We start from the raw sequence: 26,783 nt of genomic DNA, 5'->3' as shown, positions 1-26,783 counted from the left end.
GATCAACTGTTTCGATCCGATCTGGCCCTCTGACAAAGGGATACTTGCACTGCACACCCATATTTGAGAGAGTATTTTTGGGAAAGGACTGAACTGTGTGAGGAATGAGCACAGCGAGCAGGTGATCATCTGCACTCGAACCGACTCTGGCGTTTTGGGCTTGGACAATGCTTGCAACTTGTGTGGGGATATATCTGTTATCATCGTTCCAGCCTTGAAGGAAAGTGCTTGGATTTTGAACTGCGGGCACTTTCTGAAACACCATCGCTCAGCGTCGGTCACACAGGAGCGCAGCGCCGTGGCTGGACCTTCCGTTGTTTTGTTGGCCAAAGTGCTTTAGCGAACAAGCTGAGTTTTTTTTATAAAGTTTTTAAAAAGTGCTACCAAACGGGAAGGACGTGGCTTAAATGTTCGGAATCCAGGAGCATTTGATGCGAGAAGTGAGCGGATTAAAAGAGAGAAGTCTTGCGGAGGAGATGGACCCGGTCCGTTCGTGGGTGCGTAATGTCGGGGTTGTCGATGCGAACGTAGCGGCGCAAAGGTACAGTACAAAGCCAGCTGATCCACTGACATCAGCTTCTCACCATCTATTCTCATCAATTGCATTGCGTTAGCAAATTAACGGATCAATTTTTCGGAATCGGCATCACGAGCAAAATGCAGTTCACAATGAGTGAATATGGCAGACGCCCATAAAAACTTGTTGAAAAAGATGACAAGTCTCGCCCTTAAATACTGTTCAACTCATGAAACCTCTTTAATAATGATGTGAAAGTTAAACTATATTATTGTGGTGGTTTTAAAGTAGTGAGACATCATGTGCACAAAAGGAAAGAAGGCCCATATGGCAGAAACCTGAAACCAATAATCAGAACGATTCGGCTTCAAGATGTCAAAAATAAGGAGCAACTGTTCAGATTTATACTCTTGTGTAGGGAATTACAAAGCTCACACAGTTAAATTTGAGAGTATTTTTGAAAACCTGTTCGTGAAAGCTGAATTTCACAAATCAGCTTTTTTAAGTTGATAAATAGGAAAACACTTTAATCTTCATGCGCAACGCACTTCATATTCATTGTTTTCATCCACAGATGTAAACGTGTTTTGATTTTAATTTGACGTTGAATGCTTTTTGCACTTTTTCCACATTCCCCAGATGTTCAATCAACATCTTCATACTTTTTGATTTTACCAACACACACACACACACACACACACACACACACACACACACACACACACACACACACACACACACACACGCACAGACGCCCCGCTCCTAATGTATACTAAATATGCACAGCAATTTTAATCAGTAATAATACAACAACGGCGCTAGGGCATTTGATGTCATGCAGTATTTAATGTAATGTTACAACTTAGAATAGTTATTAATAACGATTGATATTTTGGATTTCCCCCACAAAAAAAATAAATTTAAATGGGTATTTTTTCCCCCTCCGATTCCATCTCCTTTATTCCTTTAAAAAAAAAAACGAAATCTTTACTAAGAAAAATAAATCATCAGTATTTCGACAGTATTTCCCACCACCATCGGTCCCAAATGGTGGATTTTAGTTAACAAAAACGAAATTTCGTTTGGTAACAAATTAAGTTTCAACAAGCTTTGCTTTTCCATTTCTTCTTTCTCTAATTTGTGTTTTCATGCTGCATTAGTTTATCGTTTAGACAAGTAAATTCACTTCAGGTTTTGGGAAAACCAAATATATATAAATTATCTGCATGTTTTTTCCATTACAAATTATTGTATGAAAAAAAGTAAGCCACTTAAAATAAAAACAAAAATTATAACCAATGGAAAATAGAGTTTATGAAAACGAAATGGAGTAAGTTCCAATAATTTACTGCACACAGAGCAATGTCAATATTATTTATATTGTTTTATTCAGATTTGAGAAACAGTAAATATTATGTTCCATGTAGTTGTAATCACAGATAACCTTTACACTGGTATAATGCAGACACAATGTGAATGGATGTGGAGCTGAATGTCTCTTTCTCTTGTGTCCTCAGCGGAGTAGCTTTGTCGAGAGCTCATTTTGAGAAGCAGCCGCCCTCAAATCTCCGCAAGTCCAACTTCTTCCACTTTGTCCTGGCGCTCTATGACAGACACGGCCAACCTGTGGAGGTGGAGAGGACGGCCTTTGTGGACTTTGTTGAACATGACAAGGTGTGTTAGCGTTTCTGAACACCTGATCTCTTTTGAAGATGTCATCTATTCCGTCTTTACAGTTATGTCAGGGACATTCTAACACATTAACCCATTCATCTATACCAGCATTGTCTGTATCACATGTATCTGTACCAAACCATATTTCAGCTGTAAGCAGGTGTTCAACTTGATCCTCTACATCTCCAGTAAAGCCAACCATATCGAACAGCTGACGGCTACATGTCTACACAAGCTATACTCTCATTGAGCTGATGATGTGGGATTGAAAAAGAATATCTAATGACTAATTAGCAGCTCGCCTCATTAGGAGGACATCACTACTTTTTAAAATGCAAATTATGCTTGCTCCTGTTAAGTTATACAGTGAACTAATCATCAAAGTCTCCTTTTCCTTCATGCCCCCCCCCTTGCTTCTTACACTCTAAATACTGCAGCAGGGTTGGGGGGGGGGGGGGGGGGGTCTTGATTCCTCAGGTTGGAAAAGACCAAAACAAGGAAGGGTGCAATGTGGAGAGTTAGAAAGAGACTGCCTGCAGCGGGAGCTTCATGCCTCGTGTTGATGGATGTTTCTTCCTTGCGGGGAAGGAAGCGAGAGCCTCCTAAACTGGCACCAGATCTCCCCTGTGAGAAGCACAGGAGGACACCGTGGTGTCAGCTGAAGTTCAAACATAGTTTTACTATGACTTTCACAGGGAAAGAGGGATGGAGAGGGCGGGCGGCAGTGCCACGCCGAGCTGTCAGTTTGCTCCTCTTTATGCCACACGGGCCAAAGTAGAGCAACGTGACGGAGTGGAGCAGTTCATTTTCTGCATGGTTAACCTGGCATCTGTTTTGGCTTTGTAATTATGCAGAGGTAAAATGAGGCATGGCAAAATAAATGTTCCTCTGTGTATATTCACCAAACTTATCAAGGCTCGCTTTTGATATTGTGTTTGGACCCCTTTTGTACTTTCCAACGTATCTTCATGCATCTTAATTTGCCTCACTTCTTCTCCCCTCCTCACAACTGTCTCCTTCCCAGTTTCTCTTCTCCTCCATCCTCCTCGTTCTCTCTCCTCCTCTCTGGCTCTTGTCTCTGTGATGCCAGCCTCCTGGGTTATTGGACCAGAGAGCATTCCTTTGAGACCACTTAGAAAGACCAGTAGAGGTAGAAGAAGAGAAAGAAAGAGGGGGAACAAGACACAGAGAGGGGGGGGGAGAAGTGAGAAGTGAGAGTGCCTGGGGAGGGAGGGATAGTGTAAGGGAAGTTTTTTCTGTCAAGGTCGACTGCTGCTCAGTCTCACACACAATACTTTCCGCACTTTGCACACACACATGCGCGCACAACCATGCCCTGTGCTATACCTCCTTGCAAGGAGGACCCCTGGATTTGATCTTTTAGAAGTTTGCATCCGACATGATGGTTCAACCTCTACAAAGAACATCAGAGTGAAGGTTAAGAGCTCAGCTCTCAAACACAACCAAAGGTCCCACATGGGCACCGAGCCTACAACCCTCTGATCTCGGTGCTGCTGTCAGAGCGGCAGGATTAGGAGAGACTCGCTGTGCTTAACACGGCGTGGGGATGCTCAGCTGTACTTATCTGTGCCTCAAAAGTGCTTAACTGCTTGCCCTGCGCTTGTCTGTGTCTCATTCCAAGGAGCAGACGGGAGAAAAGACAAACAACGGCACTCACTACAAGCTGCAGCTCCTCTACAGCAACGGTGAGTAGAGTCAAACACGAGTTCATAGATTATGGGCGGATGCTTTGAGCTTTGATCCTGCAGACATCGGCCCGGCATGAATCAGGAGTTGAAGGAGGTCACACACGAGTGTGCTAACATGACACACAGCTTTCCACTTGAGCAATCTTCCTACGGATCCTCACCTCGTTTTTTCTCCTCTCTGAACTCATAAATTCCCCTCTGCACATGGTCTAATCACTGATTTTGTACGTTTTAGCCACTTCTGTGTGCACGCAGGAAGAAATGAGGTACATGTTGCCCTCCCCCTCCTCTCCTCCAGCCCCCATGGTGCTTTCTCATCAGATAGGGGATACACGGAGAAATTTGGTTCCCATGAGCCACTGCTGCCCCTGGTCTGCCATCGCAGTGGCACCCATGGGAGAGAAGATAAAAGACATGTTCCAGAGCAACCCCCTTATACACCCACCATACACACGCAGACACACACACACACACACACATAAACCCACACGCGCGCACAAACACATGTACATACAAGCACACCAAAAGCACGGCCTGCCCTCCTCTCATCCCCTTCCCCCAAGCGATATCAAAGGCATCTCAATCGAGACTTTGATGAGAGAAACACATTTTGAAAGTCTGGGAAAAAAATCCTGGGGAAATGCGTTTGTTTTGTTGAAGCTGTTCATTACATGTCGCTTCCCTGTTTGGTGTCATTCACAGTGGAGGTTTCGAAGCATCCAGAAGTTCAGGTGTTTCTGGAAATCTCAGTCTGAGACGTTCCTGAGTAAATAGAAGCAGGAGACAATGTTAAAAAGGACATTTAATTTGATTAAACCCCTTAAGAAACACTTAGGTAAACTTGACCCACAAAAATCCCAAGAACAGCTTGACAAATCGTGAGAGCGTGGTTGTTAATTCTGGCCTCAAAGTCGAACGTCGCTGAAAATCATCAGACATCAAATAAATCTCAATCCCCTCAGAAACCATCAGAGAAAATACCAACTTCTTATCCCTCTGTGTTGGCTGGACAGAGTTCAATACTTTTTTGGAACGCATGTTCAGAGTTTAAGATAAAAAAAAGAAAGATTCTTGTCAGAAATCTTTCCAGTTTATTTTAAAAAATCCTCAGGAACTTTTTTTGGGGCTTTACTTGCAGTTTGAGTTGCTTCATTAATGGTTAAGGGCTGAGCCTTTGTTTTCTCTCTGCAGTTTAATGTTGTTGCGATTGACAACTATCAATTTCTCCTTATTTTTGGTAGGGGTTCGCACAGAGCAGGATCTTTATGCACGACTTATTGACTCCGTCACTAAACAGGTTGGTAAACTCTCAGTATTGCAAGAAGAAATTTCACATGTTCCACATGAGACTGAGTGTGATCCTTGTTTCCTCCACACAGCCCATATCATACGAAGGACAAAACAAGAATCCAGAAATGTGCAGAGTTCTGCTCACTCATGAGGTCATGTGCAGGTGAGTCTAACACACACACACACACACACACACACACACACACACACAGCCCAGTCATTCAAACCTTCACCCCTAAGGAGAAATCCAAATGTCATTATCCTACATCCTCCTTCCTTGTCTCTGTCAGCTCAAAACGTGGTTTAAAGAAGACTCCTTTGGCTCTACAATGTAAAATGAATAAACACATAGCTGTGGTTTGGCCTGTCAGTCATCATCCTTGTTACACTGGTTTCCCCCCTGCTGCTTTCTGCTGTAACGCTGCATGTCATCTAACCAGCTCCTGTTTCTTGCTGGCACCCCTCGCTCGCCGGCCGGGAGTTCTGCAACTAGACCCAGCTGACAGCAGCTGACATACTTTTGGTGAACAATCAGCCATTTCCTCATTGAACTGTGACTTTGTCAACATGCGATGACAAGTCCAGTAGAATAGTTCCAGTGTCTCCATGTAACACGGAGCTGAAAGCAAATTTAAAGAGTGCAGTCATGACTTCGGGATCAGAAGGTTTTTGCTCAGTGTTTGGCGAACAAAAAAAAAAGGTGAAAATGCGGTTATGGACTGAGAAGAAGCCGAGAGCGGCCTGGAAGTGGGGCAGTGACCCAGGATTCAAGGGCAGCAGGGGGAAGGATAGGGGGCTGGGACACTGGGAGAGGGGCTAAGACAGAGTGGGCTTTGCCATTGTGTAGCCAGCAGATGCCCGAATGTGACTCACAGCTGGCTAATAACAGAGCCGAGGAGGCAGAGGGCAAGCGTCACAGCTGGGGAGTGAGGCCGTCTGACAGGGGGGCGGAGGGGGGCAGGGCAGGGCCAAGCTGGGACACGAGAGGGGTGAGGCGAGGTGTAGGGGTGGCAGATGGTTAGGGGTGGGGGCACTTTTGTTATGCATTCAAGGGGACTTTGGTGGGGGGGGTGGGGGGGGGTCTGGGTGGCCAGCAGGCTCCTCGGACAGGACTGCTGACGAATGGTATGATGTTGAGGGTGTGTGTGTGTGTGTGTGTGTGTGTGTGTGTGTGTGTGTGTGTGTGTGTGTGTGTGTGTGTGTGTGTGTGTGTGTGTGTGTGTGAGGCTGCGTGGGGGATGAGTTTGATTTTGAAATCAATGTGACAGATTGCCAGGCTGGCTTTTCACTTTTGAATGGTCTCTCACTGTTTGTAGGGTGTGTTGTTGTACCTTTTCTTCCTCTTTTATTCTTTTGTCTGCTCCTCCCCCCCCTCTGATGCCTCCTTTGTGTGCTCCTGGGTTTTGGCCCCGGCTGCGTCGCAGCAGTCTGGGCCTGTGCTCATGGACGGGTCAGACAAACAGTGGCTCCTCCTGTTTAAATTTGACTGACTTTTTCCTCTTTTCTCTCTCTTAACCGCCCACGCAGCCGCTGTTGTGAGAAGAAAAGTTGCGGCAACCGAAACGAGACGCCCTCTGACCCAGTCATCATTGACAGGTAATGAGATCTAAACACATCCCACACAGTGTCCACTGCCTTGATCAAGTACCTCTTCATACCAAATGTTTAGGTTGACCTTTGTTTGTATACATGCACCTACACGCTCACAGAGACACCAGGACAGAGATTGCAGGTTGATGTGCAGGTTGTTGTGGTGGGATCCCACTAAGCAGCTGTTGCATTTAGACGAACAGAGAGAGGAGCAGCTACAAAGCAGAACAGAAGCCTCGGTGAAAATGCATTCACACACGGATGTTTGTGCGTATATTTCACACATAAATATGTGCATGTCTGCAACACATAAAAACCCTAATATTTTCAAATAATTGTTTCTGCCGCGTCAGTTTACACGGCATCAATTCAGGGAGGTTTGTGGTACACAGCATGAAAAATGTGTCTGTCTGCCCCCCATGTGTTTCTCTCTCCTGCTCGTTACGTCTAAAGGCCGACGTTGCACCTGAAACCTGCCAAAAGCTTAGATTTTGTTTTTATCAGAAGCATGTGGCGCTTTCCACAGCACAGGACATGTGTGGTAAATGTTCACCCTGACAGCCAGTTACCGGGCATGAAGGCAGGTGACCCCGTCAGTAATCAGCGTGTGTGAGGCCCTTCACGTCCGAGGGATTTTGGAGGTCTCTGGCTGTCGGCCCGCCATTAACCAGTGTGATGAATGCTTGTAAGCAGACGGCACGTGAAATACTTTCTCTGTGATGTCATAGACGCAACCTTCATCTCCTCTCCCTTCTCTTCCCTGTATCCTTACCTCTCTGCGATCGTCTGTCTGGAAAACACTCACTTCATATACGTCAAGGACCCTTTTCTTTCCCCTCCTCAGTTCGAGCTGGCAGGCTGTTGACAGTTTGTCTCGAAGGATCTCCGCCAAAGATAGTTTTTGTATAACAGGGAGAAAATTTCCCTGTTGTATGTTGAATTTTCCCACAATATTTTTGGAACAGCTGCTTTTCCCATTTACTGTTGAGAATTACTCTCCCAATAACCCCCTCGGTGACCCCTTTAAACTTCCTCCTAAAAGGGATGAATTTGTTTGTGAGCAGCTGGGCGGATGAAGTCACATTTTGTTACACGTCTCTTTGAAACTCCTTGTTTGTGTGCGAAGGCTCGTGTGAGGATTGATTTAAATTAAATCATTGACATACTGTACTCCCTAATCACACCGGGGCATATCCCGTCCTGATGGGGGCTTCTATCTCTTGACTGGCCTGCAAGACCCTCTCCTCAGGGAGCAGCCTATTAGCAGTCAGTTAATTTCCGATAAGCCAATGGGATTTTCGCATGGCCCTGTGCCCTTTTATCCCACTTCATATGCTCTCCCTCCTCTGACTGCACACATGTACACCACAAACCGAAAAAGATTGGCAGATGTGCGTGTGTTTTTCATGGCATTTACATGTTTGTGTGCACACAGACGGATGTATATTTTCATCTGTGTGGGGATTCTTGCGCGTTTATTTATGTATGTGTATGGATGTATGTGCGATTGTCTATGTGTCTTTGTGACCCCTACTTTGACCCTTTCCCCAGTCACTGCTTGGGTCTTAAATTATTCATGTGTGTGTGTGTGTGTGTGTGTGTGTGTGTGTGTGTGTGCGGAGGAGACGGTCTGTTTCTGTGGCTTCAGTAATCAACCTCCTGCTCCCAGCCCCAACACCTGTTCTCCAATTAACATGCAGCGTGCTGGGCCCACTTGCTGATATTGCACCAGCCACTGCTTTCAACTCTTTTTTTCTTTCTCCTTTTCTCTGTCTTTGTTGCATCCCTTCCTCTCCTCCTCGCCTCGTATCCTTACGAGGTTCTTTTCCCGTTCGCTCTCACATGCAACTGACTTCACGGCTTGCTTCTTCATCACTCCCCGTTGCTTGGCTCCCCCGCTCCTCTTCTTTTGCCTTCACACGGCTCACCCCCGCCTCCCCCCTTCCCTTTAGCTTGTCTAATTTTGCCATAATTAGGCAGTGTCATTAGGACACCTAGCCAAGCACAAGGGAGTTTGCAATTCCCCAAACGGCCCAAACCCCCTCTTTTCTAATCTCCTTTCCATATTGTTTCAGTTTTCTCTCCCCCTTCTCCTTCTGCTGCTGCTGCACCCTCGTCCGCCTCCTCTTCTCCCTAATCCTGATTTGAGTGAAAAGAGAAAGAGGCGATCACAGCTGATCCATAGGGAGGGTGGAGGGACCGAGGGATGAAGAGAGCAAGGGCAGTCGTTGACAAAGAGATGACTCTTAAGTTGCCGATGGGAGAGAATCATCTAATACTCTGCCGCCCGCTGTGTCTAATAGTTTTACAATTGTCTGATCTTAACTCTGGTGAACTGCTACACTCACAGGCCTGATGTGAATGGTCTGTTTGGAGAGTCTCTTCTCTTTGACTGATATTTTTGTTATATATGGCAGGTTATCTTTTTTTTTTTTTTTTCAGTGCTGACACAATTAGTGAATCAATTGGTTAGTTGTCAGAATATTTAATGTAGACAATGTTGATAATCAATTTACTGTGTTGGTAATTTATCAAGCATTAAAAAATGTCCAGTTCTGACATAAACTCAAAATGTACTGCATTTTCTAACCCATTCAATAACCAACTTTGAAATAATTCAATTTCATTTTTACATATAATCAGCCCTCTAACACATGTTCCTCCCTCTAAATGCTATTTCACTTTTTTGTCTCTTCTGAACGTATAGGCAGATCGGTAATGGCGGCATTATTGCCATGCTGACATCTGACCTCAGGGGAACTATATTGGTTCTGGGCCGAAGCTGGCCTCTGCATTTACGAGTGAACCCAGGGTTTACAATGGAGACAACCAGATGTCAGTATTAGTAAGAGACTGCGGTTCGGACGGGAGGGGTCAGTGCTCAAGGCTCAGTGCTTTTATATTTGGCTAAGAAGCTGTGATCAATAGTTGGTCATAAGAAGTGTGTTGAGGGATCCATGGAAAGGCAAGAGCCTTGTGAGTTGGGGGGGGGTTGGAGGAGGACTAATCAATGGCGAGCACTATCTCACTAATTGATCGTGTTTCCAAGACGGGTCTTTTTTAACAAGCTGGCGCTTAGAGAAAAGAAGAATAATCAATAGGAATTTTCCAATGTTGTCAATATTGCTCTTGCCTCCCTTACACTCAAAATGAGCTCACGACAAACATACTTGAACATTTACGCTCTGGATTTTTAATACTGAACTACAAATAAAATCTTTAATCTAGAATGCACAAGCCCCATTGATGTTGGGCTTTTTTTTTAGTTATTTCTTTTCTCTCTGAGTTGATCGTTGTTTTTCCAAGCGGAATGCATTATTGTTAATCTTAAACTGTGGATTTTATTGATCGGTTTGTAGTGCTGGTTCTAGTGATGTGCATGTACCACTAGTTTGTTTTCAACTCCTCAGTGCAGAGTCTTGTTTTCAGTCCTACCGGTGTGTAATGGATATCTTTAGTTAAGGTGGTTGGATATTTATTGTTTATTATCTGCTAATCCATTATGCTGATGTTAATCATCAAAGCTGTTTTTCTCCAGAGCTCCTCCAGTATGAACGTTCAGATACACATGCACTCTCCGTTCTGCAGGGCAGTAAAACTGTGGGCTCTTTTTTTAACAGTTCTTTACGGATTAACACTGTCTGGACTGTGTGACAATAAACTATTCAGATATCATTTGTTGGTGTATGTAAATGTCTCTGGAGTCTCGGGGAGGCACCATCTGTTTCCATGGTAGTCCATCCACCTGCTTGCGTCTCCATGTCCTAAACTAATTTAAAAAATAACAGTAAATGACGACGAGGGCCCCTTTTCACTGCCGGTACATGCAGCAGGGCAGATAGCTTCTTGTGCTGCTAATGGAGGGGAACGCTGGCCTCCTCGTTCTTCAGCTCCAACCACAAAGAAAATAGAAGCTTCAAGTCTTTGGGAAAAGAACATTAAACTATCAGCCAAAAAATAAATGCAGTAACATTTGTTGGACTGTGTCAGGGGTCAAATTCCTCCCCTTTCCCAGATGCATACTCATGCACTGCCGCCAAGTCGCCCCGTTAGGTCATCATATATGCACTTGAGAGTTTTATGTGTGAGACAACATTGTCATTTTTGGAGATTTGTTTCTCATACTCTTGAACATACAATTCTTTTTTAGCTGTTAAGTGAAACTCATGCTGTAGATTTTGCTGTTGATACTGGCATCCTATACCTGTACTCCCATTGCCCTCTCTCTTCCAAGTCCAGAGGGGCCGTGAACCCTCCATTCTTGATGCCAAGAAATAAAGAAAACCCAGTTCAATGATTTGAGTTTCAAATTTTCCGTCTGTTTCTTAAAATGAACAATTTACTCCGAAACAGGATGTTTGATGAAGATGTTGAGGTGCAACAAATCATCTCCAAAGCAGACTTCATGTGAGAAGTAGCTGAGAAAAAGTCAGATATGGAGGAGGGGCTTTTTCATTAGAATCTCCAGCTACAGAAAGAGCTGGAGATGATGTTTGCAAAGTTGCTGCAAACCCGCCCTTCATTAAAATGAAGCTTTAATGTAGAAACTACTGTATTCTCCTATAACGCAGTATCAAAAACCAGTACATGACCACCCATCACATAGTGAAGACGATACATAAAGTGGCTTTGGTCTATTTAGGGCCAGCTGGCAATTCCGTGTCAAAATTTGTAACTGCAGTTAAGTATTACATATAATAATGTAATATTTACTAGGTATATCCTAAAAAATCAGAACAGGTATCTGATACATTTCAGTACTGGATGCTATATATGAGTTGAAAGAGTCCTCAGGTGGTTGATTTCTCTCCACAGACTGATCACATTGTTGAGAAACTGGATGGCGCTCCCAGTCCGACTCAGTGACTCTCACTGATGCGGGTATAAACATGTGTATAAATTATCTGTGTGCCACACACACACACACACACACACACACACACACACACACACACACACACACACACACGCGCTCAGAGACAAAGTCGGACACACCGGACCTTTTCAGCCCGCTGTCACAGGTCTCTCCACGGTGGGGTAGTACTGCCCAGTCCCTCCAGACCCCCTGTCAGCCAGCCCCTCAGGCGGGGGGCCAGGCAGCGTGGCGACAGGGCCCTGAGGCTCCAGTGCACACCGCCTCACACAGTGGACCAGTGAGCAGCTGGCACAGGGCCGCGGGGATGGCTCCTCCCCTGGGGCAATGACACAAAGACAGACAGGGAGAGACGATGCAATGTCTAGAAATACCAAATTTACTCACAGGCAACTGCACCGAACAGCGAGCCTCTGACTCAGAGTTAGACTGAGAGCGAGTTCATCAACCATGTGCAGGGCTCGAGCTTTCTGCGGAGTGGTCTCGTGTGAACTGGGAAGATCCTGGACTCATATGTGCACAGGAAGTGTATAATAAGTAGTAGGTTATGAGCCTAGTTTGTGTTTGGCCACCTTTGCTCCGCTCCGGCCAGTGTTGGCTGTTGCGGCTTGAACCCTGACACGAGCTGTAGGCCGGGTTTGTTTTCTTTGAGGGAGCCTACAGGGGGGGCAGTCGGAAACGGAGCAGTGGAGAAATGTTTTCACAGGAAATGGGAATGGACTGCCGATGGGCTAATGTGGAGAATCAGCAGGGGGACTTTTAGAGGGGGTGGGATGCAGAGGGGATGGAAGGGGAGCAAATTAGAAGTTTTAAGCCCTCTGAAAAGGCCTCGCTGGGGCTTCTCATTTATCCGTCCACTAATCGGGTTCACCTTTCGTTGAGCAGCGTAGAGATGCACTCAGAGGACCAGAAGGGGGCAGATTAGTGTGATTTAAAGGTGTTTTAAAGGCAAGTGAGTACTGATTGTGAAATTCCTGCAGTGTCATTTTTTATAGAAGATTTTGTATCAGTATAATGAGGACATCATGTGTGTTTGTGTGTGTGTGGGTGCGGAGTCAGAGGCCAGTTAGCAGTGGTATTTAGGAACAAGGGCTGTTTTCTTTGGCTGGGTGCAGCCGCTGTGGGTGTGTGTGTGTGTGTGTGTGTGTGTGTGTGTGTGTGTGTGTGTGTGTGTGTGCGTGTGTGTGTGTGTGTGTGTGTGATGGGGATCGGTCTGTAGAGTCTTAAATTTCACTAATGACTTAACAATGCCCCCTGGTGCTCGGCTGGCCCCGCTAGCCGCCTTGTTTGTTTGTTTGTCTATTTATCTCGATTCTGGACATACTTTTCTCTCCCAGGAGTTAGATTTCTATACAAATTCTCCCTTTTTGAAAACCTTTCCCAACACTAATATTTACACATCTGGAGTGTTTCTTAAATAAAATGTGATTATGTATCCTTATTATGCCTCAGGCAATGTTTATCCCTCCTGTGGGACACGGAAAAGACAAGGGTATTGTGTAGGTACAGTTTTATACAATAGATCCCCATTTTTAGCCCACTTGCACTTTATTAGCACCATGCTTATAAAATAATATGGTAGGGAGTGCAGAAGAAGCACTGAATGCAGTATACAAAGTTAAAGCAAAGCAGAAATATTGGCTCGCTCTTTTGTGCTTTTCTGGCTAAATCATTAATGCAGCAGATGTTGTATTTTTCTCCTCATGGACAAAAAGTTCAGAGGAAAACAGGAACAGCAATTGCAACATCACTATGTGTGTGTGTGTGTGTGTGTGTGTGTGTGTGTGTGTGTGTGTGTGTGTGTGTGTGTGTGTGTGTGTGTGTAATGGTCCTGATGAATCTGTCAGGGCTGAGGGCAGGGGGTGATGTGACTGCTGACAGGCTCCCAGCAGGCCTGCTGGGAGCCCCAACAGTCAGCTTGCCCTCCCTTCAGCCCCCCCCCACCACCACCCAGTTCCTTCTCCTCTCCCATACCTCGGCTCCACACATTTGCTGTGTATTAGCCACGGACAGTAAATTACAGCACCCCGGACCTCTGAGTGATTCCGTTCCCATCTCTTCACACGTTCTTCCTCCCTGGTGCAGCAGCACCATTATCCAGCCCGTCTGTCCATCTCCGTCCTTTTCTCTCATTTTGATCTGTTTTCCTCCTTCTGTCTGTCATATTCGTCCCGGCATTTCGACTCCCTCACCCCTGTCAGATTTCTCTCCCCTTTCTGTCTTTCTCTCACTTCTGTTATACTTCTCTTCCTCCACTCTTCTATTGTGTCACGCTACACAGCGTTCCCTCCCCTACACATTTCCTCATCCCCCATACTTTCTTACAAGCTAGTCCCTGTTGTCTAGGCTTCACAGGTTTCTTCACTGTGTCTCTCTCTCTCTTTTTCATCGTCCTTCCTCCTATCCCTCTCTCTCACCCTTTCCTTCCCTCCCTCTCTTTGCCCCCCCCCTCTCCTTCTGGAAACAGATGTTGTTTGTCAGATCTTATCATTACTGGCTAATTAAGAAGACATCTCTTCTCCTTCTGTTGTTGCTTCTCTTTCCTCTCCTCTGCCTCCTGGTGGCATCAATTCAAGATTCATTGTTCATCTTCGAGAGGTTCAGGTCGAGCTTTGAAACCCACACACGTTATTAGTAGATCTGCTTAGTGGCTGATTGATTGAAAGGGTTTGGAGAAAGAACTGTGTTAGTGCATTCCAGATGATCTTCTGGTATGTTTGAGATCTCTTCAGCTATAGAGGGTGCTCCGTGAGACAGTTGAGACTATATTTTGAATGTTTTTCCCTCAGGACACAGCGAGCATGCTGGGAGAGGTGAGGCCACTGATGGAACTTCTATTCCCTGTCCTGGTTCCGAATTCATGTTCTCCAGACTCTGAATATCTATCCATATCCATCTATTTGAGGGGCTGCGGTCCCCGTGCGGCCGAGCTTTGTATGCAAATCTTTGCTTTAAGCTGAGCACGAGAGACCGAAACAGTGATTCAGTTTAAATCGATGAGGTGCACATTTAGCTGCTCGCGAGAGGTTACGCAGTAAAACACTTCAACACCCAGGAGAAACCTTGTTGAAACCCTCGAGTGCCTCTTGTGTACCCTTCCCATCATTCAGCTTCCTCCCCTCAGCCTTGTTTTCCTCGCAGCTACGCCGTGCTTCAGTCACTTTTGCGGCGGCAAGCCTGAAGGTTTTACTGCGCTACCAAGCTCTATAAATCAGCACTAGTGGTTTACATGTTTGGCTTTGTCACAGTTCTCAAGTTAAGAGGCGGGGTGGGCTGGGGCTGAGGTTGCAGGGGTGAAGCCAGCCTGGGAGGCCGGGAGGGGCACAACCAGTCAAATTCATAAAGAGCCGAGTCCCCCGTTTGCTCGCTGTCTGCCTCTTTATTTAAAGGAAGGTAATGTTTTCTCAATATATTTTATATTTCATACTTTTTTTACTTTACAAACTTCTTAAATGCTGAATTTTGTCAACCCGCAAGCAGGCGGAAATACATTTAGCTGAATCAGAAATAATAAATCTAAATGAATAAAATTAGATTATAATCCTGGGGTGGTTTTTGTTTCCAACACCCACAGTTTTCTACAGCAGCGCTGCAGTTGGTACCAACGAGCGATGCGCCCCCCTTTTGATCTGTGAAGTGGAATATCTTCACAGTGGAAGATATACTATGCATGGTGGTGCATGGAGTAGTGTGATGTGCTGGGAGCTGCAGGGTTGGCGGTTTGAGTCCCAGTTGCCCCATGTGCCATGTGTCCCTGAGCAAGACACCTGACCCCTCATTGCTCCCCAGGCAAAATGTAACTCATGGGTTACAATGCAATGTAAAACTCTTTGGATAATAACATGTATTATAATGTGCAGAGTACCCAGTGTTTTAGGGGATATTTTGGCAGCAGTAGCCAGATGTGTGGGGACTTGGGAACCCATTCCCAGTATGGAGCAAGTCGTGTGGACTGGCATCTGGACAAGTGCCAGTGTCCCTCCTGGGCACCCTTAGGGATCAATAAAGTATGTTATTCTCAACTACTGTGCTTTGAGATACTTGTACTTTACATAACTATTTACATTATATTCAAATAAAATACTTAAATTAAGTCAGTAATATATATATTATATACAAACATGTATAAATTAGACATATCACCCATATATGTAGTTACTACTATCATTCAGCCAGTCAGCTGCACAATGACCACCATTACTTGAGATAAGATCTGAATATTTTTCCCACAATTGGATTATCTTTGGCTGTTTTGAGGTGCTTGTTAGCATGTGAGTATACAGATGCTGGTTAAAGATAAAAAGGTGATGTCACTGAGAGGCCATTAGACAGCAGCGTAACGTGGCAACCAGTCATTTGCTAATAGGTAGACGGTGAATACAAGTCTCAACTGTGACAATCTTGTTAATGTCTGGAAAGCTACAGCTGTTTTATTGATGAGTGGATGTAGTTTTCACAAGCTGTCACAAAACAAAAGACAAGCATGGAGTCTGTTGGGCTGTGAGATGCTTGCTGGTGAAAGGCGAGTGAAGCTGATGCCACAGATATTCCTGTATGTTTTAGGGGGCGAATGAGGGGGGGGGGTGGATATGGAGGCTGGTGTGAAAGGTCCTGTGGCGGTATGCGACAGAGGGGGTATCAGTTCGTGGAGGGTTCTCTGTGCCCCATTAGCAGTGTCAAAGGTCATGTGCCCCGGGTGTTAACCCTGGTGACCAGTCTAGCTTCCAGTCTGCCAAGGGACCCGGGCGTGGGGTATTTATTACTATCCCTCCCCCACCCCTCCGCTTCATCCCCCAAACAGCTCTCCCAATGAAGGAAAACAAAACACCTTCTTTTCTCCCCCCCAGCCTTTCCTCTGCTGGGGTAAATGTACTAATTGGATGCATATCCATACATTGATGCGTGATGACCCCGGCCTAATTTATCCAAATCTTAGCACATAGCCGTAGGCTACAGCATGTTTTTGACCCATTATCACAGCTTGCATGTGCAAAACTGACTTTTAGACATTTGTTTTTGAGGTGTGCTTTTTGCTAATGTGTCTATTGTCTCACGATCGGTTGTGCGCGCATGGCTGCTTGCCAGTCGCTATTTGTCTTTGTGTATTTTCCTGTGAAAACATGCGTGCATGTGTGTGTGTACAGCCAGTGTGGGACACATGCATGCATACTATCTGGGCCTGCTGCATGAGTTAGTGCTCGCTGTGTGTGAGTGTGGCAGAGGAAGGCCCTCAGCATGTCACTATGTTTTAATGCTTCACATCTGGTTTCCTAATTTTCCTCCCACCCTCCCTGCCCTCCCCTTAGCTCCCCTCCACCGCGATGTCAGGACAGTGTTTTGTTTTTTCAGTGTTAAGGGGGGTGGTGGGAGGTGGGGATATGTGATGAGTGATTGCCCTGAATACAGGACATCAACATTCTTCCTCTGTCTTTGCCGACCCTGTTCTCCACCTTTCTGTTCCTCTATTGCTCCGCAATAGAAATCAATACCTATTGCCCTTCATGGAGGGGAGAGATTTACATGGATGAACGTGGATGCTTGGATACTGGATTGGTACTTTCGCTCCCTTTTTTCTTTCCCTCCATGTCTGAGCAGCAGGGCCTCCATGTGTGCTCATTAAAACTCCTGACAATCTCTTCATTCTGTCCCTAAAGTATCCCCTCTTATTTCTTAAAGCATAAATGTGTCATATTTTGTGCAGTAACCCCAGGAATGTAAGGCCTCGGAAACCTACCAGAAAAGGAGATACGTTTTCTAGCCTTGGTGTTGACTAACTTGCACTCTGTATTAAAGCCTTTTGCATCACGTGCTTCAAGAGCCTCGGCCACCAGTAAACCTTCATTTACAATGAGCACAGAGGGCGATGTGTTTTATGTCTATGTGAAAAGGCAGTTTATGTCAACAGTGATTAGTGCTGATGAGCGCCTATGAAAACTTTTGTTAGGGGTCCTGCGCTGCCTAGGTGCTGGTTGCATGATTAAGGCCATGTGTAAAGCCCGATGTGTAACACTCATCTGTAACAGATGCCACGGTGGGCTGAGAAATGCGATACTGAGAGTCCACACTGAGAGTTGAGATATTTGCAAAAACTGCATTTCTGCAGTATTTTCAGTATCGCCAGCTGCTGGTTAGTCGTTGAGCTAGTTTTCGTAAAGCATGTTGTCAACGTTAGGATGGCCGCCTCATGCTGGGAGGCATGTGTTTAGTCTTGGGAACTGAAGCAGATGCACACAAAAGAGATTGGAGGCCCTGACAGAGATGCAGAAGTGAGGACAGAAAAGAAAAAGCCGGCTCCCTGTGGTGCCACAGTGGAAATTGATCCCAAGGTTTAAGATTTGGGTCCATGTTTTGTTTGTCTTTCCTGTCATAAGTGTGTCTGTAGAGGGTAGATGTTGTGAGGGGTAAAATCCTTTTGCCTTTGTTTGCCACAATAAAGTCTGGTATTAAATTACCTTTTTCATTTTCCAGAGAACAATGAGGAGTTGCACTTATCAATCCTTGGTTTATTGTAAAAGTCATTTTAGACTAAAGTCATCTAATGTCACAGGAATATGTCTCAGTTTACAGTACGTTCACAAATCAGTGGTTCAAGAACAAACTATCGATTTATATGACACTTAAAAAGTTGTAAAATGTTTCCAGTAGCTTTATTTGTACTGTGTTACTCACTTCATAATGTTTTTAACAAACATAACCACCATTTTAGTCTTTTATTACCAAACAGATATTCTTTGAATGTAAAGAACAAGGCACACATTATAAAATAAACATGCTTAGGTAGTTCTTTGAAAATAGCCTTTCCCTGCAATCTTCCTGTGACATGAAGATCACCTCCAATTCTTTGCATTTTCTCCTTATCTCTTCACTCTGGATGGGGAGGTGTGTGGGTGTATTACATTACCAAAACAAAAACAAACAACAGCAATATTAAACTTTTGCAACCACAATAGAGAAGGGGATAAAAAACAGAGGGTCCTCGACTTCTTATTAATTATGCAAGATTAGTCTAATTATAATTCAGCAAATGAATGTGTGGCAGAAGGTGCGAGGCGACGGGGCTGGGAGATTTGCATGTTAAGTGGGCAGGGGGAAGCGGCTAATGCATGCTAATATATGCGTCAATGTCTCGCTTTAATTTCAGCATTTGCAGCTGTGTGCGTCCGAACTGAGGGGGGTGAAAAGTTGACTCAATGGGTTTTTAGGAGGAGGGCAAAGGTGGGGGTGTCGGTGTATTAGGTTGTGCGTGCATGCATGTGAATGTGTATTTCTGTGTGTGTGAGGCATCTGATGTCATACAAACATGGAATGATGAGAAGAAGTCAACAAACAAGGTCAAGAACCCTCAGAAAGTGCACAAAGCCGCAGATGGATGCAGACAACCTCTCAATTAGGGTTGTGATATTGCTATCGGAAGCGTCTCTACAAGTTTTATCCTGTCAGTCAGTCAAATGAATGATGACTGCTGGTAAGATGAACATTAAGTAGCTGAGAAGCAAGTGGCGGAGAATAAAAATTGCGGTTAAAGCACGGATCAAACATACAAATAGCAGAACCCTCAAAGAAGGCAGTACAAGATCATGGTCTCTCTTCAGAAGCAGGAAACAACCCATATAGCCTTTGCGTTGTAATGTGATACTGTGCACATTGTGATATGAAATGGTGTTAAACTGATGCAGACATGATCTCCAACAAGGAGATGTAGGCTGTTGAGGAGGGAAATGGGAGAGGCACAAATTAGCATTTTTCCACCCAAACCGAGGTCTAGCCCAGCTTTGAGGTTGGAGGTCCAAACTCTCTAGATTAAAACCACCCTCTGCCAACCACAATATTGATTGTCCTCGAAAAAAATACCCCAAATCAAGAAATTTCGGACACACTGTTGGAACTGAGAGCCCGTTTCAAGCCAGATTCTGTTCACAAGGGAGAAAGCATGAGCGAGTGATGGAAGAGGGCCGAGTAAAGACTGACAGAATGAGGGAGAGATTAGTATTTGATGGGAGAGTTCGGGGCTGTGGGGGCAATATGAAGTTCCTCTCCAAACAACCGCTCTCCATTAAGATGACTTATTTTTGCAGAGAGCAAAGTGCGGGTGGCAATGGGAAGGAAGATGTAGCCTCAAACCGCTGCCTCCCTCGGCAGTATTTTTCTTCCGCACTGTTGTTGTTTGCTTTATCGGAACACTAATGGGTGTGTTTTACATTGGCAAGACAGAGTAGTGTTCTCTGCAAAGTGAAGTGGACATCTGGTTTGAGGGCTTTATATGTGCCAATTGCCATAATTCTATCATGACGCTTCCAAGCTCATTTTTCTTTTCTTTTGCTTTAACACACATCTTCTGTCTAAAGAGATTTGTGTGGATCTCCATGGCTTTGTCTGCACCTGCCCTTTTTATATATACTTTCCTACATTTCTGTGATGGAATGTGTTCTTGTTGTTGCCTCCTCTTTCCCATCGCTCTCTTCGCCTTTCTGCGTGGGGACTTTGGGATTGCGGCAGAGCTGCGTTGCCATGGCAGCGGGCTGTGTTGCCGAACTGTGTACACCTGGGATTTGGAGTCTCTCTCTCTAAAGTCTTCCTCTTTCCTTCTTATTCCACCTTTCTCTCGGGTTTTCTTTGGTGTAGCAGCGCTCTCTCCCAGCGTCTCAGTCTCCCCCTGCCTCAACATACTCAAAAGTACTCTCACATACTTAATGAGACACGTATACTGGAAAACAAATGTCCATACCAATGCCTGGGCCCATGTCACAATACCTTCCTCTTTCCACCTCCTCATTTCACTTTCTCTGTAGTTGTCTCCACATCGTTCCCTCTCCATTCCCATATGGGGGTTCAAATATGGCATTGCGGGATACCGCGGTCCCCAGAGTCCCCTGGAATACATCACTGTCTCCATTTTACTTTGAAACACAGCAGCATGTTTCCCTGGACTGTGCTTCAGATTCTAATTACTTGATTTAAAGTGTAATAACATTTATTTTAATAGTAAGTTAAACAGCTTGGATTGATGTCAGAACTGTAATCACAAAGACACGCAAACACACGCACACACCATACACACGAGCTGTCTCTGGGAAATAATGAATGTCTTCTTTGCATGCCAGTGTGGCAGTGCAGCACGTCGCTTTCATGCGTTTTCTTCGCTGATGTACAAACGTGTGTCCTCTTCTTTACCTTTGCAGGTTTTTCCTGAAGTTTTTCCTAAAATGTAACCAGAATTGTCTGAAGACAGCAGGAAACCCGAGGGATATGAGGAGATTCCAGGTAGGAAAAAAGACGGGTAAAATGCATGCGTGTGTGTAAGTGGGAAATGGGAGGCTGGTGATACTTTGGACTGATTAAGGGAATGAAATTATGTTAAAAAATTACATTTTACAGTCAAAATACACCCCCTTCATGCCCCCCATTGTATTAGATGGAGACTTCATAATCAATATCTTTTTTCTAAGTTGAGTCTTTGGCTTAGTAAAGCTCTGAAAAAAGATTTCCCAATAGGAGACATAGAGGAAGGAGGTAAAAATCAAAAATCAATTAGGAGTCAGAGAGATGGAAAGACAAACAAAAAGAGTTAGATATGTGGGAGACTTGGTTGTTGCGGTGCAGGAAATAGGTTGAGGTGTTTCAGGAAGTTGTCAAGATTTGAGTGATCGGCTCCAGATGGAGGAGGTCATGCTCCGTGACCCAGGAAGTGGTCACAGGGGACCCTCCCGCCCGACTTCCTCTGCCGTCTTTCAGCACCAGCGGCCCCTGTCTGGCATTCTCCTTCTCCCTGCAAACCCTACGTACCTTCCCCTTCTTCTTCCTGCTCCCTCTGTCTTCCACATTGTTTACTTTAACTCCTGCGATGTGACACATGCTGAAAAGTTATGGGCACACGGGTGCTCCAAGACTCTCATCTCTGGGTTAAAAGGTGATCAGGACTGGACAGGAGTCTTCGGCTTGATCGATAATTTACAGTTATTTTCCTTCATGTTCCCCTCCCCTTCCACCGCCTACAGCACATATGCTTTTTCTCCTTTTTCTTTCTCATGTTCCTTCACCTTCAAAATTACTGCCATGTGTCTATTTTGAAGGGAGAGCAAGGTTTTATATTTGCCGTCTGATTTTCTAAAAATGGTCACTATAAATAGTTATAGGTTATTGTTTAATAGAAAGTTACGTTTTCTTGCTGAAATATTCTTTTTAATTCTCAAAAACATGCTCTTACAGAAACACTCAACCTCCTTATAAGTTTCACAAATAGTATCACATCCATACTCATAAATATCCAGAGAAGTATCCTCCCATTAATTACGTGTTTCATCTATGCGAGGCAGATGTGGGAATGGACACACATGCTGCAGCCAGAAAATCAAATTAGGCCACTATATATCATCCACTGTTTTAACGGCCGGCAAAAATGGGAGATCTGGTCCATGTGTTTGGTGTCAATGAAGTATCAGGAGGAGATAGCGATGAGCCTGCTGCAGGCTACATGAATCCCAAAAAGTTAGGCGAGGGGCAGTGGAGAGGCCATATGGAGGCCTGATGGAGGAGTGTAGGGGTGAGTAGTGTCATCACCAGAATGCAGACATATTATGAACATCTCTGGGATGTCACATTAGCTTTTGAGAAATATTACTATCACCTGTATGCTCAAACAGATTGTCGCTCCGGGACTCGTAATCGGAGACTTCGCAGTGTGCTGCACACACTCATGTATCTTCCTTCTTTCTTTCTCTCAGGTGGTCTTGTCCAGCACCGTGAGTGTAGATGGCCACGTCCTGGCAGTGTCCGACAACATGTTTGTCCACAACAACTCTAAGCACGGCCGAAGGGCCCGCAGACTGGAGCCCGGCGAGTCTGTGGAGAATACTATGGAATATGGTGAGACGGTGACAACGTAACACTACAATGTTACACCTCATTTCAGTTTTATTACGTGTCTACTTCATCATTCACACTCAACACACTGTAACAGCAGGTACTTGAGTTCCTTAATGTCCATTTCTAATCGCCGTGATACATCAAACATAACCAGTGGTCATTAGATGAGCTAATTAATGCATTCATTAAGACAATTAAAAAAAAATCAAATTCAAACATGAAGAAGTCCATCCATTTCCTGCATGTTAATGCTGTCATTTTAGTACATTTAACTGATAATGCATCCATATTTCTATGTAGTTAAACTCTAAGTGTAGGACCATGTTTCTTTACACTGTTGTACTGCTACTTTTTCTCAATTAAAAGAGCTGAATACTTTTTCTATTTGTGTACTCAGGACACCAGTTTTCACTTGAGCTTTTTCAGTTCTGTACAATTGCAGATCATATGATTTCTAAGCAAAATCTGATATAGATCCAATTCTGTGTGGGTTTTTGATGCTTTTGTTGTTATTCACAAACAAAGCCACATATATACAATTAAATAACTGAACATTTCTGAAAGTTTTGCGATGAGCTTTTTAATTGATTGATTGAATTGAATAAACCAAAACTAAAGAGCACTTCCAACACACCTGCCTGAGATTTACCGTCCTCTCTCCAGCTGCTGTACATGCTGAATTGAATGACTTGGGGTAACTCTTGCTTTGCCCTCCTGTCCAGCCACCCCGTGCATCAAAGCCATTAGTCCCAGTGAGGGCTGGACCACCGGCGGGGCGATGGTCATCGTCATTGGGGAGAACTTTTTTGACGGCCTGCAGGTGGTGTTTGGCAGCATGCTGGTGTGGAGTGAGGTAGGAATTGTCTTCAAAGCATCTCACTGATGATGGTACAGTCTGAAGCTTATTTTGAAATGATATACTGTATACATAGCATATGGCTTGGGTCATTATTTAAACGATTTATGGGCAATGCACATACATTCATTCATCTTTCCACAGTATTGTGTCAGCCTAAATATTTACCAGGCGTGTAGGGGTATAATTTGTGCCGTCTTGTGTCCTGTTCCTCAGCTGATCACACCACACGCCATCCGTGTCCAGACGCCTCCTCGACACATCCCCGGGGTCGTGGAGGTCACACTGTCTTATAAATCCAAACAATTCTGCAAGGGAGCACCTGGACGCTTCATTTACACAGGTAAAACACCCCCGTCGGCTTTGTTTAGACTTCACACAGGGTTTTCAATAGTTTAAGGACGTTAAAGAATATGGTTTGATTTGCAATACATGTTCCGCTTTTTTCAGCCCTAAATGAGCCCACTATAGACTATGGCTTCCAGCGACTTCAAAAGGTCATTCCTCGACATCCTGGTGACCCGGAGAAATTAGCCAAGGTGAAAAATTGCCCATAATGTGTTTTCAAGGAACTGTGTCAATAATATATCCACCGAGATATTAACGGAATGAATGATTTTCTTTGCAGGAGATTCTCCTAAAGAGAGCAGCAGATCTTGTGGAGGCCCTCTACGGAAATCCACACAGTAATCAGGTAAATGGAAGCAGCTGTCAGCTTATAGTCGTGTGCGTCTACACATGCAGGCGACATCTTAAAAGCCTAAAAAAGTCCATGTGGCTTCATTGTGTAAATGTGACAATGCAAGCCATTGCTAATGTCTGTGCATCTCCTGCAGGACATGCTGCTGAAACGTGCAGCAGACATCGCCGAGGCGCTCTACAGTGTTCCTCGTCCTCACAGTCAGCTGCAGGCGCTGCCCAGCTCACCGGCCCACGGCAGTGTCATGGGCCTGGGCTCATATCCTTCTCAGTTAGGCGTCAGCATCGGGGAGCACGGACAGAGCAGCCAAGGTGAGCAGAATAAGACGTGGACCATTTGATACTTTCCTTCCTTTTCTTAAATTAACAAATCAAGAAGAACTGACCCGACCTTTTCATTGTTACTTCAGGTTACATCAGAAATTCCAGCAGTTTGTCTCCAAGGGGTTACCCATCAGCCTCCACTCCTCAGCACTCAAGTTACGGGGGCGGCGGAGGGATGACTGGAGGCTATGGGACAGTTCCCATGACCAGTCTCGGAGTCCCTGGCTCTCCTGGTTTCAGCAGTGCCTCCCCCACCGGCTCTCCCTACAGTAAGAGCCTCTAATGATCCATACACAGTTCTGAGCCCGCTGTCATGTTCAGACCTGAGACTGATGGTTGCTCTCTGATCCACAGTAATGCCGTCCAGCCCCACCATACCAGGGAGCTCCAGCTCTTCATCGTCCCTCTTGCCTTTCTCCTCCTTCCCGTCTGCTGCTAAACAGAAGAGTGCTTTTGCCCCCGTCCTCAGGCCCCAGGGCTCTCCCTCCCCTGCCTGCCCCGCCACAGGGGGGAACAGCTTCAGAGGTAGCCATCCAACTCACTATCTGACCCCCCTGTCCGAGCTCACGAATGCAGTCTAACCCCCTCGTACTAACCGCTCGAAAGTTTGACTGAACAAGGCGGAAAGAAAAGTTGCTGGATGTACAATAATGCAAGAGCTGATTGATTAGAATCATAGATTTGGTATATTTTTTTCTCTCCAGCGATGATGGGCCTGGTTGTTCCCCCGATGTAAGCAAAGCACCCACACCAAGCTACCCCAGACCACTGCTTCACTTAGCCCCTTTTTGGCATTTCGAGGGAAGGGAGAACGGAAAATGTCTCACTTTTGATCACCGTTTTAAACTTTCCCTCCCGAGCCCCCCCCCCCCCCCAACCTGCCATTTCTTAGTCCCTTCTTCTTGAAAAGGATGGGTTTTGATAACGTCCAAAGAACAGCCATCTACTTAAGAGGCAAAGCACATTACAACAGGACAAAGCTCCTTAGCTAACAGCACCAGACTTGACCAGGTATTGCTGTGTGTGCGTGTGTGTCAAAAGGAAAACTCCAGATTCAAAAGCATCTGTATTGACCTCTGGCGAGCTACCGCATGCATCTGATTCTTCCAACGCGCATAAACCGCCTTCAGAGACGAACAATTCTGGTGCAACTTTGCAGCTCTGAGACGCAGGGTGCTGTCTGTCCATGTGTGGACACCTTTAATGGCACGAGAATACGCTGCCTGTGAGTAAGCAAGAGTTTTCTTTTTGTAGTAGAGTTTTTGATGACAATTTACATTCCAGAAAAATAGACCCTTTATTTTTTGTTCTGATCTCTAGGGTTTTACAAGAGAGAACTCTTTGTCTCAGTGGTTATTACTAAAGGAATTCATATATTGATTTATTTAAGAACAAGCAATTTAACTTATTATAGTTAGTTTAGGGAATAATATAAACGTGTTTTTATAAAGTGGTCCTTTTCCAACTGTTAATGAAATGAAGTTATCTCAACAATTGCTAATTAATTTGCTAAATGGTCATTAGTGGAGAGGATAAAGTCCGGCACACTTTTTGGAAATAAAATGTCCCCAGTTTTCAAGGTTCTAGCATAATGAATTTGTACCCTAAAGAGTGTATTGTCCTTGTGTAAAGGAAGAATGTTAGTTAGCCCTATTCTTTTTCATTTTACTTATAATGCATGCTTCCTCACACCAGCCCTGATATTATTTCATTCCACATTGCAAATTTGAATATGATTTAACAATTATAATTAAAATGCCTCAACCCAATACAGGTGTTTAGTCACTATGCAGTACAGTAAATGAAAACATACAACTGCTCAATTGAAAAGAACGGGGCGTATTAGGTGTTAATGAATCCATATCATGCTGTTCTTACTCATTGATTTGTGTCATCAGAACACAAACTTCATTCTCAGGTCGTGAAAACAGAGAACACAAAGAGTAGATGACACTCTTTTTAGAGTTTGGTTAATTTAATTTATTTAAAAAATATTAGCAATTTAATAATGTGTTTTTTTTAAGCCATCATCCTTTGAAACGGTACACAAAATGGTGCAAATGTGATTTGTATATCTTCAAGGTGTAATTATATTTTGTGCTCCAAATAAAACAAATAAGTAAACGTCTTTGTTTGTTTGAATTATTTTGGTTGCATTGTATTGTGAATTTTATTATATAATATTGTGAACGGTAACTTTTTACATGGGTGCAGAAGCAGTATTATACAACTTTGGTCAAACATACACACAGACACAAACAGAAATGCAAACGCAATGTTTTATTCAACAATTTCCTTCACATTAAGGTTTTCCTACAAGGCTCTACATCCCAGCGTTGGGTCTATTTTTGACTGTGCCCATCACCTGTGTGCTCATGCAGCTTGCTA

General features: G+C 44.5%; 1 protein-coding gene across 5 annotated transcripts; it reads left to right on the top strand.

Annotated features, from left to right (window-relative positions):
- ebf2 (EBF transcription factor 2) lies at positions 1-26,523 on the top strand. Of its 5 annotated transcripts, none has more exons than XM_037482998.2 (16): positions 6-541; positions 2,035-2,191; positions 3,840-3,897; positions 5,142-5,197; positions 5,280-5,353; positions 6,718-6,786; positions 20,833-20,914; positions 22,375-22,516; positions 23,239-23,369; positions 23,589-23,715; positions 23,823-23,911; positions 24,001-24,066; positions 24,209-24,383; positions 24,482-24,664; positions 24,750-24,920; positions 25,100-26,523. In XM_037482998.2, exons 1-16 carry the CDS (start codon positions 408-410, stop codon positions 25,129-25,131), a joined length of 1,746 nt encoding a protein of 581 aa, XP_037338895.1. In that variant the 5' UTR covers positions 6-407; the 3' UTR covers positions 25,132-26,523. The 5 variants fall into 5 exon arrangements, 4 of the variants coding, with proteins under 4 accessions (XP_037338895.1, XP_037338894.1, XP_037338892.1 ...); XM_037482997.2 differs by having other exon boundaries at positions 3,834-3,897; XR_005121105.2 differs by lacking the exon at positions 25,100-26,523 and having other exon boundaries at positions 1-541; positions 3,834-3,897; positions 24,492-24,664; positions 24,750-24,892.
- The last annotated feature ends 260 nt before the right edge of the window (positions 26,524-26,783 follow it).

This window comes from Pungitius pungitius, chromosome 5 (assembly GCF_949316345.1).
Source record: "Pungitius pungitius chromosome 5, fPunPun2.1, whole genome shotgun sequence".
Lineage (NCBI taxonomy): Eukaryota > Metazoa > Chordata > Actinopteri > Perciformes > Gasterosteidae > Pungitius > Pungitius pungitius.
This window is presented reverse-complemented; position numbering and strand designations above follow the sequence as displayed.